The sequence below is a fragment of the Eretmochelys imbricata genome, chromosome 3 (genome assembly GCF_965152235.1).
Source record: "Eretmochelys imbricata isolate rEreImb1 chromosome 3, rEreImb1.hap1, whole genome shotgun sequence".
Lineage (NCBI taxonomy): Eukaryota > Metazoa > Chordata > Testudines > Cheloniidae > Eretmochelys > Eretmochelys imbricata.
Window position 1 is genome coordinate 166,032,016 of NC_135574.1, and position 19,207 is coordinate 166,051,222.

At 39.3% G+C, this 19,207-nt stretch overlaps 1 protein-coding gene across 3 annotated transcripts in view; it reads right to left on the reverse strand.

The window, feature by feature from the left end:
* RPS6KC1 (ribosomal protein S6 kinase C1) overlaps positions 1–19,207 on the reverse strand; it is a 114,368-nt gene that overhangs the window by 50,641 nt on the left and 44,520 nt on the right. For 2 of the 3 annotated variants that reach the window (XM_077813758.1, XM_077813759.1), the window contains 2 exons: positions 10,109–10,230; positions 6,539–6,631 (listed from right to left, as the gene is read on the reverse strand). The exons of the other annotated variant lie outside the window; for it this stretch is intronic. In XM_077813758.1, the coding sequence (XP_077669884.1) occupies positions 6,539–6,631; positions 10,109–10,230 (215 nt within the window). The remainder of the gene's footprint in view (positions 1–6,538; positions 6,632–10,108; positions 10,231–19,207) is intronic. 3 annotated transcript variants of the gene reach the window in all.

The following is a 19,207-nucleotide window of genomic DNA, read 5'->3' on the forward strand; positions in this document are numbered from 1 at the left end:
GGGACTGAAGTATGATTAAAGATTTCAAAAACTTGTGTGTGTATAGTTTGGCTAAGCGAAAACATATTAAATATGTCAAGTGTGTAAACTCCAAGGAGTGAGATTATTTTCTTAAATTTCATAAACTGGATAGAGCTAGGAATAATAGAATGAAACTATGGAAAATAAAAGGCTGAATAGCAGAAGAGATGAGACTCTTCTTAACTGTGAGATATGTTAGGTTGTAAAACAGTTTCCTTAGGAAAGTGGTGGAAGCCCCAAGTCTTGGGACCTAAAACTAGACTAGATATTAAAATGTATTTTAGGAAACAATTCTGTAATGACAGCGAAATGGATTGAGTGATCCAAATACAACGTTTCCATCTTTAACGTCTATGATTATTATCATAGATTTGAAATTGCTATAAAACAAGATAGTCATTTAAAACACTCAGATTACAAAAAACTACTCTTAAAACAAGTTTTCTTATTTACGTTATTAATAATAACTAGATTAATCAAATTGTAAATATTTAATCTGCTTTTTAACAACTATGACATTTGTTTCCATTGTGTTATGTGTTGGGCAATGAAAATACGACTAGTCAGTTTAACTGTAAACAAAAATTAGTTTCAGACTTGTTTCTCTTTCCGGTTATCATCATCATCATAATGCCACAATAGAGGTAATATGTGAATTCAAATAGTCATGCAATTGTTGCAGCTACATTTTCTCTAAATCTTTTATGCTCACAGTTACTGTACAAACCCATAACTAACGTTAGGGGAGAGGAAGATCATCAAAATTTAGCAGAATGTTTATCTGACTGCCATATGCCAAAATATGAGCTGATGTCAATATAAATTGTGCAACTGCAGTACTGTTTAAACTCTACTCAAAGTAAAACTGAGGATTAAAATACTTACGCTTCTAAGGGGAATTAGTAAACATGGACTAAGTCATAACTACTGCAATATTAAACATTCATGTACAACAGAGGAACTGTCATAACACAAGCCCATTTTTCCTACCCTTTAATTAAACTCAATTAAACTAACCATAACCTGTGGAATTCAACTAACTATGGTGCTGCAGCATATTTAAAAAAATGCATTATGCAAGCAAGCACCACATGGGTTCTTTACATTGTGCCTTTTTTTTCTTTTTTTGGCATTTCCTCTTTTGAGGCTGATATAAGTAATAATCATATCATACTTTTTAAATAATTAATAATACTGATTTGGGCGTCATGGTGACTTGTCCCTAGAAATAGAGCATAATAATTTAACATTGGGGGTGTGATTTCTCACATACAGAGTAACACTGAACAGAAAACCAAATATTTGTAATGAAGTAAAGTTATATAGTGGCAATGAGATTTTTTTCAGTTCTTCAGAAAAATTAAAGAGAGAGATTTACATCCATGTCAGAACCCTGTTTAAAGACTTCTCAATTAATTTTATCAGGACCACTGATGATAGTGTTCTAATTCTTAGTGACAGGTTTCAGAGTAACAGCCGTGTTAGTCTGTATTCGCAGAAAGAAAAGGAGTACTTGTGGCACCTTAGAGACTAACCAATTTATTTGAGCATGAGCTTTCGTGAGCTACAGCTCACTTCATCGGATGCATACCGTGGAAACTCCGTATGCACCCGATGAAGTGAGCTGTAGCTCACGAAAGTTCATGCTCAAATAAATTGGTTAGTCTCTAAGGTGCCACAAGTACTCCTTTTCTTTTTGCTAATTCTTAGTGTTTCAGATTATGTTATATACATTTTAACCATGAATCTATTGAACAATAAACCTAATTCACACAAGTCTTGGCAGATTGAGCCTGTTACTGATATCAGAATCATCAGGGAAAATCCAGATAAAAGTCCACTGAAGCCAATTGTGTTACTCCAGATTTACACCAATACCGACTACATCAAATTTGGCTGTTTGGGGAAAAAAGTGATGAGACATTGCTTATAGTAGCATAGTCCTTGCTTAATGAACTCTGCTTTTAAGGGATACAAGATGAATCTTTAAACAAAATGAATCTAAATAACAGAGGGTTGCCCACTAAAGAATAAGACATTGGGCTTGAAACAGCATTGTTAAGGTGTCTGCAGTACCACAGCAAATCAGTTTCTTCAGGGGCTGATTATAGTTTCAAAGTAAAGAGTTGCTTGGGGGGCAGAAACTCAGCATAGATTCTGCAACACAGAAATATTTTTTACTAAATAAGTTTTGAAAGAAAAAAGTTTTCTACTTCAAAAAGAAATCTGCAAGTTTAAGATGCTTTATTGTGCTCATGTAACTGATTACATTTGGTCAGGGGGTATCTATAGCAAGACACACACACAAGCCCACTCTTTGGCATGGTACATTCATGCTCACAGGAGTTACACTCACATATTCACAATAGATTCGAGCCCTGAACATTCAAAAGACAAGAGCCTCATTTTTTCATTAGATTAAAATACCATTTTCCCAAAAAAAACCAACAACAACAAAAAAAATCTATTCACAGGGGGGCCCTTCCCCTTTTAAAAATATAAAAGCCTGTGGCAAATAAAGCAGCACACCGCTTACTTTTGAAGCAAACAGCCCAAATGAAAAAAGATAAGATAAAGCCATGGCCAGAATTTTCCAGAATTGACTATTGGTTTTGGGTGCCCAGCTTGAAGGAGCCAGCATTTCAGAAAATGATGAGCACCCCATTTTCTGAAAATCAGGCCCTTTCTGGGCATCTCAATTGGCGCACACACACACAAAAAGTCACCCCATTTCCTTTTTACAATCTTGGCAGCATATCCAACCAGGGACTCTCGCAGCGTTTGAGCAAAATTCCAGAGAAGCTGTTTTTTCTGCGTCATCACTGGTATACCACTGTTGCAACTCCACGACATCTAGCAACAGTGGGAGCACTAGGATATAGACTGGTCACCAGCATTTTTACTGGATTATCATCTAGATTTGTTTGAGCAAAGTTAGACACCACAGTGGTAAAAATTCCATTAGTCCATCTCCATTAGCACACTCATTGTTATTAATACCAAGGAAGTTGTATCATGACTAGAACAAAGATTCAGAATTTATCAGAAAAAGCTCTGTGTGATGCAGACCTAGTTACCCCATGTTGTGTCCCAAACCATTATAAACTACTTTAAGGCAACTGTGCTACAGTTCTGAAAGATCAGGCTGTCACATGATTTTGCCCCTTCTTCACAGACAAAACACATTATAATATGGTTTGGGCTAAATGTTGCAAATGGATGCTCCCACGTGGCTGCAACTGAGACAAGACCAAAGTGTCACGAGCCTGCTGATTTGTACTCAAGCACTACAACACACAATATAGTGTGTGTTAAAGTACGTATTTCTCAGAAAACCCTGCTTTTGAGATGCCATTTGTTTCATTTTTAAGAGGACACTGCATCCTGTAGATGCTAACAGCACATCACAAGCCTGTTCAGGGAAGAGCAAAAACTATTTAAAGAGTTCATATGAGGGAGACCGGTTAACATGGGATAGCTTGTTTTGCAGCCAGGAACAGGCTGACAAGTTACAGATATAGACCACACCAGCTGCTGAAATGGATCAGGAGCGTAGCAATGGTTTGGAGAGGTACACACAACACAAAGGGTGTTTCCTGCATATGGATGTTCTCCCACATCTTGCTCTAGCAGTGGTTTTACAAGGGAAGCAGCAATGGGCACTCTTTGGACTTGTCCACACTTACCGGGAGATTGACGCATCGGTGGTCGATTTAGTGGGTCTAGTGAAGACCCACTAAATCGACTGCAGATCGCTCTCCTGTCTACCCCTGTACTCCACCGGATTGAGAAGAGTAGGAGGAGTCGATGGGAGAGCGTCTCCCATCGACATCACATAGTGTGGACCCTGCGGTAAGTAGGTCTAAACTACGTCGATTCACGTAACTCAAATTGCGTAGCTTAGATCGAATTTCCCCTGTAATACAGACAAGGCCTTATACCCTGTGCCATGCCTTAGCAGTGAGAGATGAGACTGTCTGCTCTGCAGAGATATTAAAGATCCCATAGAAGGAGCAGAGGTTTGCCTCCATATCCTTGACCAAAACTAAATGTTGTGCCGTGCACTGGCTGAATACCTATTTATGTACTCTAGCCCAGTAGTGTCTGCTTTTCTGTGATGAGTGAAACTTCAGAGTATTACGGGATCGTTTGGACAATCTAATATTTATAAATTTACTTGTGACCTGATGTCTGTAGTACATACACACTTGTACTCCCTGGAATATGCTTGCTTTCAATGTCACTAGTTACATAAGAAGTTTACGCACATGTTTAAGCTCTCCCAAAATTGGAGCCTTAGAGTGAGCGTATTGGGGGTGCATGAAGAAATGGGACATAAGTGTACACAATGATTTACAGTGAAGGTAAAAACACTGTCCCTGTACTACATATGTAATAAACACTATTATGTTTTATACACACACATATTTTATATTCACACAACATACTGTATGATTAAGCTCCTTTGGGGCAGAGATTGACTTTATACTCGCCCTAAAACACTAGGTACACTTATGACACTATAATCAAATGATAAAAACAAACTATATCTCAGAGTAAGATTAAAACTTAGAAGAAGAGTTGAGAGCCTGGCAGCAGGTATACAAGTAGACAGATATCTGAAAACCTCTTGCTCCATCTCTGAACAATAATTCAAACTTAACTCTGCCAACTATGGCATACTAGCTGGCTGGCTATACAACAAAACACTGTTAGAATGCACGTCATGCTGATGTCTCCAATATTAAATCGCTTGTTTTTTGTTACCACAGTAATCTTGTCTCTTTGCAGAATAAGTTCGGATTCCAGGATCTGGATATATCAGGCTTGTACCTAGAAGCTTGCTAAATAGGAATCTAGTGACACCTGGGAGATTCAGGTTTCAGAGAGGTAGCCGTGTTAGTCTGTATCAGCAAAAACAACATGGAGTCCTTGTGGCACCTTAGAGACTAATAAATGTATTTATTTATTGATCAGGTGCATCTGATGAAGTGGGTTTTAGCCCACGACAGCTTATGCCCAAATAAATTTGTTAGTCTCTAAGGTGCCACAAGAACTCCTCACTGTTCTTGCTGGGAGATTCAGTTAGCCCATGGAATAAAGGAGCTTGGCCCTACAAGGTGTTGAGCATCACCTCCAAGTTACTAAGCATTTCCAGTATTTTGTGGTCTTTAAAACTGAAAGACATTTGACGAGGTCTTACTCCACCTCTTTACAATAATATCATAGCCTTGTATGCCCAGGTATGGACAATTCCTAAGGCTCTAGGCTGCCTGCTCCATCTCTCCTTATGGGGGATTATGAGGTTAGGTAGTTCCTGGAATCCCCCATAGTCTTAAAGATTTATACAATGCACACAGCTAACAGCTATAATCAGCTTATCAAATTGGTCTTTCAATTGCTCCTTAATAAATATACAGGGAGAGAAACACTGAATAGATTAGACACTTGCCATCAAATGAAAGGAGATACAATGTATGTGATATTATAGCTAAAAGGTCCTTGCATGTTGTGAAAACAAGGTTAAAATCTGTGTGTATATAGCCCAGAGGAGACAACATAATAGTTATGCATGCAATTAAAACAGCATAGGCAAAAAAAAATCCAAATTGCTATGTTCAGTCTAACAAAAGAGGAACAAATTCAGAACGAAGAGTATAGCAGCAATTTTTAATAATACAAGTTACAAATGTGTCATGTGACCTGAAACACGAAGCACACAAGCCAGGGATCACTCAAGGAACAATCAAAAGGCATCAGGGGAATGGAGTGGCAACAAGGAAATGAGTCATTACAAGTTGAATTAGTCGTCGTCTCATTACTGAATAATACATCATCTTAAATGTACTTGGTAAGGGGATAACTAATCAGCGATATCAAAATAGTGCAGCTACTTTATGAGCTGTTATTCTTTCAGTCACTTAATTGGGCTTGCAAAAGATCTGTATGGTCCATTACAATTTACACGATAGTCGGATATTACCCTGAGATTTTGGGAGATTTTATCTGAATGAGTCAAAAATTAGTTTGACTTCTTCTAGATCTCTGCCTTGGCTGGGGATTTGAATTCCAGGTTCTAAGAAGAGAGAAAGCAAATCTCTTTTTCACAGGGGTTCCCCCTTCCTCAAGTTTCCATATTGCACTGACTGTGGGAAAGTGCATGAATTTTTACCCTTCTCTATTTCAAATAGCCATCAGTTTAATAAACTGAAAATGTATCGACATGTCCTTATCCCGGTATTGTAACCATGACATTATTTTCAAAAAGCAGGCCCCATCCTAATGAATGCCACCAAACATGTACCTTATCCTTTAGCTCAAATATATTTTGCATGACCTTACATGAATTGCTTAGATAAAAGCCTTTTTTCTTCTACTTTTGTTATTTTAAAGTGCAGATGCATTTGAGTCATTTTCCCCTTTTGTTTCATATCCTTAAGATCCACAGCTTCAAAGACAAAATGTCAGCATGCAGTCGATTTATGACTGAACTCTTGAAGAGACACTGAAGAATTACCTTGTCAATCACCCCAAGGACTCTGAAGGCCTTCAGTTCCTCGGCAGGGCTCCTTAGGTTCCAAGAGGGCCTTGAACTTAGTGATCCTGGAGGCTAATGGAAGATATCAAAGATTACACATCAATCAGGGCGGTACTTGAAGGAAGACTGCCTGCTGTAGCAAATGCCAGGCCGAAGGAAACGAAATTTATCATAAATCAGAGAGAGTGGAGATGAAAGGAGAACTTTTCTGTTTGTCCTTAAATGTAAGAAAAGTTGCAAGTAAATAAATCAAGATAACATTGAATTCAAAATTTTAAAATAGAAAAAGAAATGAGTTTATATAGTTTCCAATGGTTTGCAGAGGTAATGAAACTTCGTAACAAACAGCTGAGCTCCCACCTGGCAACAATAATCAATCATAGTCTTATAGTTATTCTGGATTCACAATAGTTCAGGTCTTAAGGGACAGGAAAAAGGAAATTAGAAGCTTTATAAATTACAAGAACACAAAATACAGAATTCTTAACAGTGCTCTTTTTGTTTGATGGCAAGTGCTCTCTACTCATGTCAGTCATAAACCCTGATGTAATAAGGTACACAACACAATGATCCCCAAAACAGCCTTAGCCAAAGGTAGCTATGCATTACCCATCCAGAAATAAGTCACACTGAAACAGATGAGTGCGCATGTTAACTATTCAAGTAGTTAACACGTATATTTTTGTCCCCACTGTGTTTTGTGACCTATCAGTATGTAACTTACCCATTTTATGTGTCAGGCATGTGTGTTCACTGCTATATACACACACTTGCAGAATACAAGCCCTGCTATTCTCTCCAACTTCCTTCCATACCTGAAGTAACAGAATTTCACCTGAAAACTAAAGTTTGGACTTTACTCCCGACAGCACTTGTGGTGAAAAGGGAATACATTCTGCAATTTGTAGCACGAGCTCAACTAAAGAAGACAGGCTACCTGCAGTGTTGTGCTGTGCCCCAGGGGTTTGGGGTGGGAGAAACCCAGCTGAGACCTGCCAGAAACATCCCTTGCTCCATCCCTTTAGAAGCCACAGAATGGCTTCTATTGTGTCACTGAGAAAGGAATCCAAGCCACAGAGAACACACTCCTTTCTGCACTAACCTGCTTGTCTATGTTAGATTGCCAGGTGATGGCTCTCTTCCATTTGCCTATCCAGCAGTTGTGGCAGGAGGGGAGATTCGGTTCAAGTGTACGCAATTCGGGTCAGGGACCTGTATTGGTTTACTTGCTCCACCGATCACCATGCACACCTATGGCACTTGAACAAGTCATATTTTCAAAAGGGTCTAGCCACTTACCTGCCCTAACAAAGAATAATCAGATCCTTCCCCCAAAAAAATCAATTATGCAGCTTCCACACAGAGCCACAGACCCTAACCCGCTACCTACAAATAAGACAGCTTCCAGTGGCTTTATCGATTAAAATAATTGAACTGAAGCAAAGCTCTTTTGTAAAGTTTATCTTTTTCCCTGTGGAGAAGTCTAGCTTCCTGAACAAGGAGGAAAGGAAAGTTCCAAACCTATCACCTTCAGCAGCTACCGTTGAGGAAAACTAACTCCAGACGAACCCACCCTGCCAGATGGAAATAAAGAGCTAACAGCAAGAAGGAGTGAAGGGAAATCGGAGGTAAACTGTGATCCAGAATAACAAGACAAACATTCCTGAAAAAGAGTGAGCCTCTGAGCCTGCCAAGTAACCTCTGTCCAAAAAAAGCCACCCTCTTCATTCTCATCTAGACAAACTTCATATCAAACACTACGTATGTCAACAGTTGAGGGCACATGTCACTATTCTCACCATATGTTTTCTTACGATTGCTGTAGACAAGAAGATCAGCCATGTTACCTAATTCTTGAGAGCGACAAATCAAGGTGTCAGTTTTATTCCCTTGGTTCTCTTTTTGCCCACAATGATGCCCGCCTCCTTCTTCACAGCACTTAACATGCTCTTTTATGCGTCTCAGTTGTCATCACACTCCCACTTCTGATCAAAACTCAGTTTCCATCTCTGTGGGCCATTGGACAGTGGTTGTTCCCAATGTAACAATCTATGTAAATTAATTCCAATGATCTCAAATAAAAGCAAAAAACTTTATTTGGCACAAGAGTAGAAAAGAGACAAAAATCAAGAATGAATAAGTAAAATAAAATAAATGCTTAGATACTAGCACAATAGTGCCACTAGATGGACAAAGTTTGTGCTATGAAGGAGATTAAGTCAAGAGCAAAATTTTGCTCAGCTAAAGTCAAGCTTCTCCTAGCTAGTCAGCTTTGAATGGTATCAAGGAGAGATGCAGGTTTCTCTCTTTCCTCCCCTTTTTCTCTGGATGTATCCCTTTAAGATCTGCAAAGGAGGCATTTGTCCAATTCAGTACTAAATGATAGAGGGCAGTTCCATTGCCCTTGGGGGTCCTTGTACAGTAATACCTCTTTCTTCCTGTTACCCAGCCATAGTGAATTTTTACTATACAAACTGTAATGGGTTCCTCAACTTGTTTCCCTGCTCAGATTCCAAAAATACTGGGTTTGCATTCAGTCAAGATTTGCCCCACTTCCAAGAGCATTTGGCCAAGGAAAGGCAACCAGCAGGTAGTTCACATAACATCTCAGTTTAGTTTTGACACCTCTTGAAAGAGGGTGGTTCATTGCTATGCAGATAACAGACCACAGTGTTACAATTCTCTCAAGTACAACTGATATAAGTAGTAAGACATTAACTCTCACAAAATGTTTCTCATTTAGAATGTCCCCATAAACGTATCTGTGGTCTCTTAGTTCCCCTTCAAAACAAGACTGGAGAGGAGAGGAGAGGGGGTGGGTGGAGGTTAAGATTTACTTTGGATTAGGGAGCTTAATTTTATCTGAATTTTCTAAGGCTTTGCTTTTTAACTGAAATAATCTCCTTAAACTGCTCTTAGGGCTGTGAAAAATAAGACAAAAGAATTTTCTGCCCTTTTTGTCCTTACTTGATACAAATGTAGACAGACAGAAAGTTTGACACTTTTATGTTTACTACCTGGGAGCAGTCATTGACAATCACGCACAGTTTAGTGTTACTGCAGCAAAAAAAACAAACTAAGAACAGATGGGTCCCAGGGGAACTGGATTGGGAAGGGCAAAGTAGAGATCTATTAAGAATGTCTTGAAACAGGATTTTTTTTTGCACAAGTAAGCTCAGCTAAGGATATCAGCTTAAAAAGGTGGAAGTTACCTCAAAAAGCAATTTAATGCTGGCAGAAGCTGCTGAATGCTCCAACTCAGTTTACTTTATAAACTGCGGAGTATGAAGTAAAAATACTTAAAACCCACTGACAGCACTTTTTAGAACCAGGTATCTTGCATAATATTACAAAAAGTAAACTAAATCAAGAAGCACCAAATAATTTTTTTTTAAACCCTATACAAAGTTACCAGAAAGAACTACTGTGTTTAGGGTACATACAGAAGGTTATCTAATTTTAAAAACAGTTTTGAGATAACTAAAAGCCAAGAAATTCAGACAGACAATCTTACAGATCCAATTTCAGAGAAATGAAACTGAAGCCTACCCCAGAAACTGATCCATCTTCAGAGAAGGATTTCTGGTATAGGCTGGAAATTTTTTCAGCACGCATTAGATATTCTGCGGTCTTCTTCTTCACTGCTTCTCGACGAGTTGGACTTGACTCACCTAGATAGAGCAACAGAAAATGGTGAGGTTCTTTGTTTATGTTTTTTTTTAAGTGTTTCCAAACACTTGGAGAAAGACTGACTTGATTTTGCAGTCTTTGAATCCAGCCTTATTCATGGATTCTGATAGCCAAGCCTACAACAATATTCGATTCCATGTTCTTGGATTTGGGTATTCTGGCAAAGATACAGTTTAAGCCTCATTACATACTCAAGTAAATGAAAACTCTTACATTACTTTTGCCAATTTGGTGTCAGTTTCCATAGAAACAAAATTAAGAACCGGAGGCAGCAGTGAAATGGACTCTGTATCCATGGAAATCAGATTAGTGCATATACGGTAAAGGTTATAAATTACTACTTTAAAAAAATAGAAGAGGCAAAACTTGCTTATTTCCATCCTTCCAACCTATACTTCCATGAAAATGGGGTCAGAAATGCCACTAATAGCCGGGTGAAACCGAGAACTCACACAGATTTCAGCTGCTGGCTGACCCCTTCCTTTTTGGCTAAGAGGCTAATAAGTTTCAGATGGTCACCAGCCAGGATGACAAGATGAAACCACTCTTCCCGCAGGCAAGATACAACAGTAGCAGCCTGATGAGAATTCAAGCCCCCTCCCTGCAGCTGTGAGTCAGAGCGGGGCTTCTAAATAGGCATTGTGCCTGAATCTTACAAGCAGCTTCATCATCTTTCATCTCAACCACTGGTTAATAAGATTCTGGAAATTTTTTCCAAACTGTCAGTGTTGTCTTCCATTTAGGAAAGAATAAACTGAATGTTTCTTGTTTAAACAAACGTAAGCTATTGATAAGAGCACTGGTATATATTGTCTGTAAACATAGGCGGTATAACAGGCCAGGGGAGGCTAAACCTCCCCTAAGCCAAGCTCTAGCAGCCCCACCCATACTCCACCCTCTCCCCCAAGGCAGCAGGAGCTCAGCTCCAGACGGAGGTCAGAGGCCCGGCATTGGGGCCAATTCTGAGGCTGTTGGGGGATCTGGGGCAGTTCAGCGGGGGCACCTCTGGCTGCAGGAGGGGGTGCTTGGGGCTCGGGGAGAAGGGATGGGGCCTCATGACTAGCCGCCCCAAAGGGGGGGCTCATGCGCCGCCCATGTGTGTAAAAATGCAAACAATATACTTTTTAAATTCTCAAAACTTGCTTCCAGTCCTGTTGCTTCTGTCTGCAGAAGGAAACTTAATCTTGTACAGATGTCTGCAACTTCCTTAGAGACAGTCATCAACCCCTTTGACATCCATCAAGAGCTGGTTTCTCAGGAACAGCTAATTTGTTTATATTATTAATATTTGGCTTCTCTTCAGCCAGCAATTTCAGTTCACCAGAAGATTTTAAGACTAGTATGAAAGTCAAGCTACTGCTGTAATTATTGATTATGTGTTTTTAGTCTGAATGTTTATCACTATTTTTCTCCCCAATGCCTCAGTTATTTTAGAGTAACTAACACACAAGACAGCATGTCCCTTTGAGTTTTCGTTGTTCTCTCCTATTTTCATTCAACATTAATTTTACTTTGTCACTCAGGATAGGAAAGAGTGTAGTAATATTTATTTTTCAAAATATTAAATTTATGAGTTATTCACTCATTAAAAACTTAACCATACCAGTAAGGACTGTATTTGCAAAAAGGGTTCTATTCGAAGGGTTGTCACATCTCTCTCGTGGCTGACAGGAAATCTGATCTCAATACTTACCAATTCAGGCTTTAAATGCTTAAACACAAGGTCTGTCTTTGAGCCAGAATAGGAGAATCAAATACGTTTGTGGAGTTGGGTTTATTTTATTTTATTTTTTAAATTTACATTAGTTTGATCTCTAATTTTTAAAAAGCCAAGAAAGGTTATGAAAAAATAACAGCTGCCTATCAGTCCAATCACTTCTTAACATACCAAGATTTTCTGGCACATCTAATATATAGCACATGTGGATCATGTAAAGGAAAAATAGGCTACCAAATTCCAAGAAGATTTGAATAATAAAATGTTTAAAAAACTGTGACAAAACACTTAGATTGTGATGACGAACAATCCAGAAAACTAAACGCAGACTCTAGCATTTATCCCAGGTTTTCATTTCTTGTAGCTCCTCACTTAAATAAGATATTACAATAAGATGATAGACAGACAAACTTCTATGTTCAAGATCTTTCGCAACAGTGGTGCATACTTCACACGTCAGAGAAATGCAGAGAGGTTGTATTTGTATGTTTTATAGGAATGAACTATTGATCAAACTAGCCAAACTTTTTCAAAAATTAGGAGGGAAAAGTAATTTTTTCTAATACAAGCTTTTTATTTTAAAGTGTTTATTGGGAACATTTTATTCATATTTCCAACAGAGATCATGTGGTCACTCTTCAATATGGAGCCCTGAATCATTGATATGAGCATCTTTTATTAAGATTTACACCTTAGAAAGATTTTTTTTTTAATAGTAACAAACAGGAATTGTTAAAGCCCTTGACAACTGATCATACAAGCTCACTCTACAGGCCATTAGCCTCGGATCCCACTGACAGTTACCAAAAGAAACTACACCATCCGCTCAAGAAACTCCCTGAAAAAGCACAGGAACAAATCTGCACAGACACACCCCTAGAACCACGACCAGGGGTATTCTATCTGCTACCCAAGATCCATAAACATGGAAATCCTGGATGCCCCACCATCTCAGGCATTGGCACCCTGACAGCAGGATTGTCTGGCTATGTAGACTCTCTCCTCGGGCCCTACGCTACCAGCACTCCTAGCTATCTTCGAGACACCACTGACTTCCTGAGGAAACTATCGTCCATTGGTGATCTTCCAGAAAACACCATCCTGGCCACTATGGATGTAGAAGCCCTCTACACCAACATTCCACACAAAGATGGACTACGAGCCGTCAGGAACAGTATCCCCGATAATGTCACGGCAAACCTGGTGGCTGAACTTTGTGACTTTGTCCTCACTCACAACTATTTCACATTTGGGGACAATATATACCTTCAAGTCAGCGGCACTGCTATGGGTACCCGCATGGCCTCACAGTATGCCAACATTTTTATGACTGACTTAGAACAACTCTTCCTTAGCTCTAATCCCCTAACTCCCCTAATCTACTTGCGCTACATTGATGACATCTTCATCATCTGGACCCATGGAAAAGAAGCCCTGGAGGAATTCCACCATGATTTCAACAATTTCCATCCCACCATCAACCTCAGCCTGGACCAGTCCACACAAGAGATCCACTTTCTGGACACTACAGTGCTAATAAGCAATAGCCACAGAAACACCACCCTATATCAGAAACCTACTGACCGCTATTCCTACCTACATGCCTCCAGCTATTCCTACCTACACGCCTCCAGCTTTCATCCACACCACACCACACGATCCATTGTCTACAGCCAAGCTCTACGACACAACCGCATTTGCCCCAATCCCTCAGACAGAGACAAACACCGACAAGATCTCTATCAAGCATTCTTACAACTACAATACCCACCTGCTGAAGTGAAGAAACAGATTGACAGAGCCAGAAGAATACCCAGAAGTCAATTACTCCTGGACAAGCCCAACAAAGAAAGTAACAGAACACCATTAGCTGTCACCTTCAGCCCGCAACTAAAACCTCTCCCGGGCATCATCAAGGATCTACCACCTATCCTGAAGGAGGATCCCTCACTCTCACAGGACTTGGGAGACAGGCCAGTCCTTGCTTACAGACAGCCCCCCAACCTGAAGCAAATACTCACCAGCAAGCACACACCACACAACAGAAACACTAACCCAGGAACCTATCCTTGCAACAAAGCCCGTTGCTAATTCTGTCCACATATCTATTCAAAGGACACCATCATAGGACCTAATCACATCAGCCACACCATAAGAGGCTCATTCACCTGCACATCTACCAATGTGATATATGCCACCATGTGCCAATAATGCCCCTCTGCCATGTACATTGGCCAAACCGGACAATCTCTATGCAAAAGAATAAATGGACACAAATCGGACATCAAGAATTATAACATTCAAAAACCAGTCAGAGAACACTTCAACCTCCCTGGTCACCCAATTTCAGACCTAAAAATGACAATTCTCCAACAAAAAATCTTCAAAAACAGATTCCAATGAGAAACTGCAGAATAGGAATTAATTTGCAAACTGGACACCATTAAATTGGGCTTGAATAAAGACTGGGAGTGGATGGGTCATTACACAAAGTAAAAACTATTTCCCCATGCTAATTATTTCCCCTACTGTTACTCACACCTTCTTGTCAACTGTTTGAAATGGGCCCCCCTGATTATCACTACAAAAGTTTTTTTTTCCTCCTGCTGATAATAGCCCACCTTAATTGATTGGTCTCGTTACAGTTGGTATGGCAACACCCATTGTTTCATGTTCTCTGTGTATAAGTATATATCTTCCTACTGTATTTTCCACTGCATGCATCTGATGAAGCCCACGAAACCTTATGCCCAAATAAATTTGTTAGTCTCTAAGGTGCCACAAGGACTCCTCGTTTTGTTTTTTGTTTTTTTTAAAAGATTTGCATTTCATCTGATCAGTATCAAAGCTCTCCCCACATCCCACCCCATTCACTGGGATGAAATCAGCCATGTCATTTTAAATGTTTACAAACTGTGCTGCTGAAGCAAGATATAAAAGTGTGGTAATGATGATGACAGAGACCTTTGAATAAAAACCCTTCGAGATTCCTCCTCTTTTTCGCTCTCTCTCTTTGCATTTGCTACAGAGCAGCTGTGCCTCACACAGATTCACATGAATGAAAATATTAAGGCGAGAAACCACTCACTTAGTTTATTTTCCATATGACTCTCCTGTAATTATTTTGTAAACTCTTCACACAACAATATATAAAAACATCTGCAAAAACAGGTAATTAATGTGTCAAGCCAAACTAATGCATTTTTATGGTGTCCATGCTTCGTCAACTGTAATTAGAACTCTTTTTAAGCAAATGATGATGTGTTTGTTGCAATGTGCAAGTGGTTATTTTAGATGCTCTGTTTACTGTTACCGCAAACAGAATATAAAAACTCTACAGCTACTTCGCTGCACATAAGCCTCCATCTAAACAAGCAGAAGCAGTCTGCTCCCTCATTTCCCAACAGCTTTGTATATTCCCAAGTAATAAAATACATTTCTTAAAATCAAACTTGGTGTTAGATCAGCTGGCCAGGACACCTCTGACCCATTAGCGGTACTCTATAAATACAGGATAATAAGCCAGCAGCTAGCTATTTAGATTTTTAAGAATTATTTAACTCAGACACTCACAAAAAAAGAAATTCTCAACAATTTTCAAATAATCTGGAGGGTCTGACATAGACAAAGAGCATGAATATTGGATACCATGCCCCTCCTTAGTCACCCTGTGGTCAACTGATGAAAAATGAGATATATAGGCGCAAAAAGCATTTTCACAGAATAATTACAAGAGGTAGCACATGGGATACTAGGAATATTATGAAGAATATCTGGGTTCTAACATGCAGTGAATATATCTTTCAATTGTCAATCTGCTGGATGTCGATGTGCTGGCTACTCAAACCCCAGCTGGTTACTTGTTTAGTCAGAAGATCCTCTTAGATATAAAAAGGAATTATGTTGAGGTGTTGGCAATGAGCTATTGAAAGTGACTTTATAAAATAAACTTGTATTTAAAGTTTACAGATCAGAAAAGGCCTATAGGTAAACATGTACCTTGATCAAAAAGTCCTTTTGGTAACCTCAAAATGTGCTTCAAATACTTGCAAGAAGTGCCCTGCAACTTGCGTCATTAGACATTTGAGTGACATGCTGCATTTCCCCAAGGATACTGGACAGCATGGACTAAGATGGAAGATTCAGATTGCCCAGGTAGATAGGTAAGTAGCAGGTACTAACAGAAAGAGGAAGAAAAAAGAAATCACTGAAAAGGTCTGCAAGACGTTTAAAGTTAGATGTATACAGCATCATAGGGTCAACAAATGGCTTATCCCCCATATAGAGAGATGCAACCAACAAGCTTTGAAAAAGGCACACTAATCAAAAGGAGGGTGCCAGCAAACAACAAGTATAACATAAGGTCAGAAATGCGCTCTCTCTCTCTCTCTCATTTCCTTCTCTCACCAACTGTCTAACAACCTCCAAGCCTCCACCTGTCTCATAAGTAATATATTATAAATCAGTTCTTTCTGACGCAAGCACATCATGCCTTCGTACATGCAGGAGTTTGGTTGTACCTTCATTTACCTCACAAGAAGAAAAACACCTTTAGGGCTTCTTCTCTGCTGTTCGGTATACTTAATGCTTTACATCTTCAAGGGACTGCAGACATGTTAACTATTGTAATTAATACAGCAGAGATGAAGTATTATTTTGATGTGAAAAAGAAAGGTTAAGCAACTTGCCTAAGGACACAGTAAATTAGCGGCAGAGTCAGGATTAGAAATCAGAAGTTTCTAATTCCCGATCCTATACTTAGTCCAACAGACCCACACTGTTTCTCTCTTGGCAAGTGGGAAGACAAGGCCGTCTCCTCTCCCTCCATTCCCCCCCCTTTTTTAAAAAAAAAAAAAAAAACATGCTAGACTAGAGTGCCATGTTTGGCTGCTAAAGAGCAAAAGGGAGAAAAAGTGAAAACTTGTTCTGAAGATTAAAATACAAGCTTCCAAATGAACATCCATTCCAAAAGCTGCTCATCTCTCCCACTCAGATCCACTATCATACTTAAAATACACTGGGAACTTTTAGATCTTGAAGTGCTTTACAAAGGTGGGTAAACCCCATTAGCCTCATTTAACAGATTGGAGTAATTCAGCTACACAGCTGTTCAGACACTTGCCCAAAATCACACAGCCAATCATTGGCAGACGCAGGATTAACACTCTGGTCTACCGACTGGCCCATGCTTCCATCAGAGATACGCCTGCCTACTTCTTGGCCACAATTACTGTCACCTTTGATTCCCATCCCTGGAAAAAAGGGCAGGTAGATTAAGGGTCACATCTTAAAAAAACACGGCCCTTCATGAGAATCACTAAGTGCATCCAGGAATGGGGAAAAGAATCAGATTCAAAGAGAAGATACCAGCTAGGTGAGAAATTGCTGTTGCCTAATTATGCACCTGAATCTCCTGCACAGATGCAATGCCAATTGAAGGACACTAGAAATAGTATATTTCCTTATCACTTAAATAATAAATAATATCACTTATCAAATAACTTTGATGCAACATATATGATGGAATATATCCAGTTATCCTGGATTTGGAAAACCGGTTGACTGGACAGAAGCGCTACAAAAGCAGGAAAAATACATAATATACATCTTCAGAGACTCCAATAATTCCTCTAGCACAACCAAAATTGACATCAGGATATTTTTATGGTACAAACTAAGCAGGAAAAAACCTCAAAACACACACACACACGTCCCCTTTATACATCATAAAACACAAATCTGTTTGTTTTGTTTTTTTAAAAAAAAAAACCTTTGCAGGTCACCATTAACTTTGTTTTTTTATACACGTTAACAGTGAAGAAACTTGCCATGGGCTCAGAAACTAGAACCCCTTGTTTCCAGTAATTCAAGAGATAATATCCATCCAGATATAGACTTGAGCCCCCCTGCACATTTTTTAAGAATGAAGACTGCGGTCTCTATTAATGTGACCACTGAACAAACCTACACTTTTCTCAACCAGTTGGTGAGCCAGGGGAGGCTACCCCACCTTAGTAGGTTTATATATATATATATAAATAAAATACTACATAAATCTTTATAGTTCAGACCAAACCTCCAGTTTAAAAATAAGTCAGTCAACGTTCCAGAATGAGCTTGGTCCATCTCTTGCAAGATGAGACAATCGCGTTGGAGCATCCCATTTCAGGAAGTGAGATTCGTGAGCTATTTATTCTTGTGAAGGAAAAACAGATGCACTCCAAATGGATCTGATTTACAATTAAAGATCAAACTAAACAATCACCTCTTCTACCAAGAATGTACAAGGAATGTTACGAAAAAAGAATAACCTTGCAAGCTCCTTGAGAGACGCTCCTATGTGCATCACTGAAACCAAACAGAACCACTTCTGTTCACCTCAGAGACCAGCACAGCCATCAAAGTTAGATTTTTACATTATTGCCAGGGCCCTAGCCTAGAGAAAAGAAGGGCCTGGTTTTTTTCCCCCAGAGTGATTCATGGCAATTGATTGAGTTTCAAGTTAGAACATTCCACTGCTGTAATTTTTAGAAGGCATACTTTGCAGGTACCACAAAAGACGTGGGAGAGTAATACACAGATGCCTCATACCACGCAGGAAAATCATTTGACTGCACTGAGCTTTTGGAAATAGTAGCCCAAGTGAGATTTGGAGGAGGGGAGACATTCCATGTCTCCACCTTCCAGTCTTCACAGTGCTGCTGGGGCCCAAGATTTATCAGATATAAGGTAAATATCAGATCACTTTCATTTTTGCTAGAAAATCATCTAATCAGATGATGTCCTCTCTCTCCCCTGTCCTCAACTATCTGCAGTAAACCTCAGCACACGACAAGGACATTTCCACAGAAGGAATAAGACCAACAAGCTACCATTATCTCTCTACTGATATGTTATTGCTTCTAGGTATCTCATACCCTTCTGTATTCTCTCTCATGACTACTCAAATATTTTAGACCATATCAGGATTTAAGAACCAACCAGAAGAGGTTGGAAGTTTCTTCTCTTAAAGAATCATATCAGGAATTTGATGGAGGATCTGTCTATGCAATTCCTCCCAAACTCCAATTATTGGGCCATTGATTGAAACAGTAAAACTTTTTTCAGATGCTAAAAGCTTGAATAAGTCACTCATAATCACCCAATGTAACAGTTAAATACTCTTTGTTATATAAACAAGTTTCTCTATGTCCTTCACCGCCACCCCATATATATCCCCCAGCTTGATTATTGGATTTTTC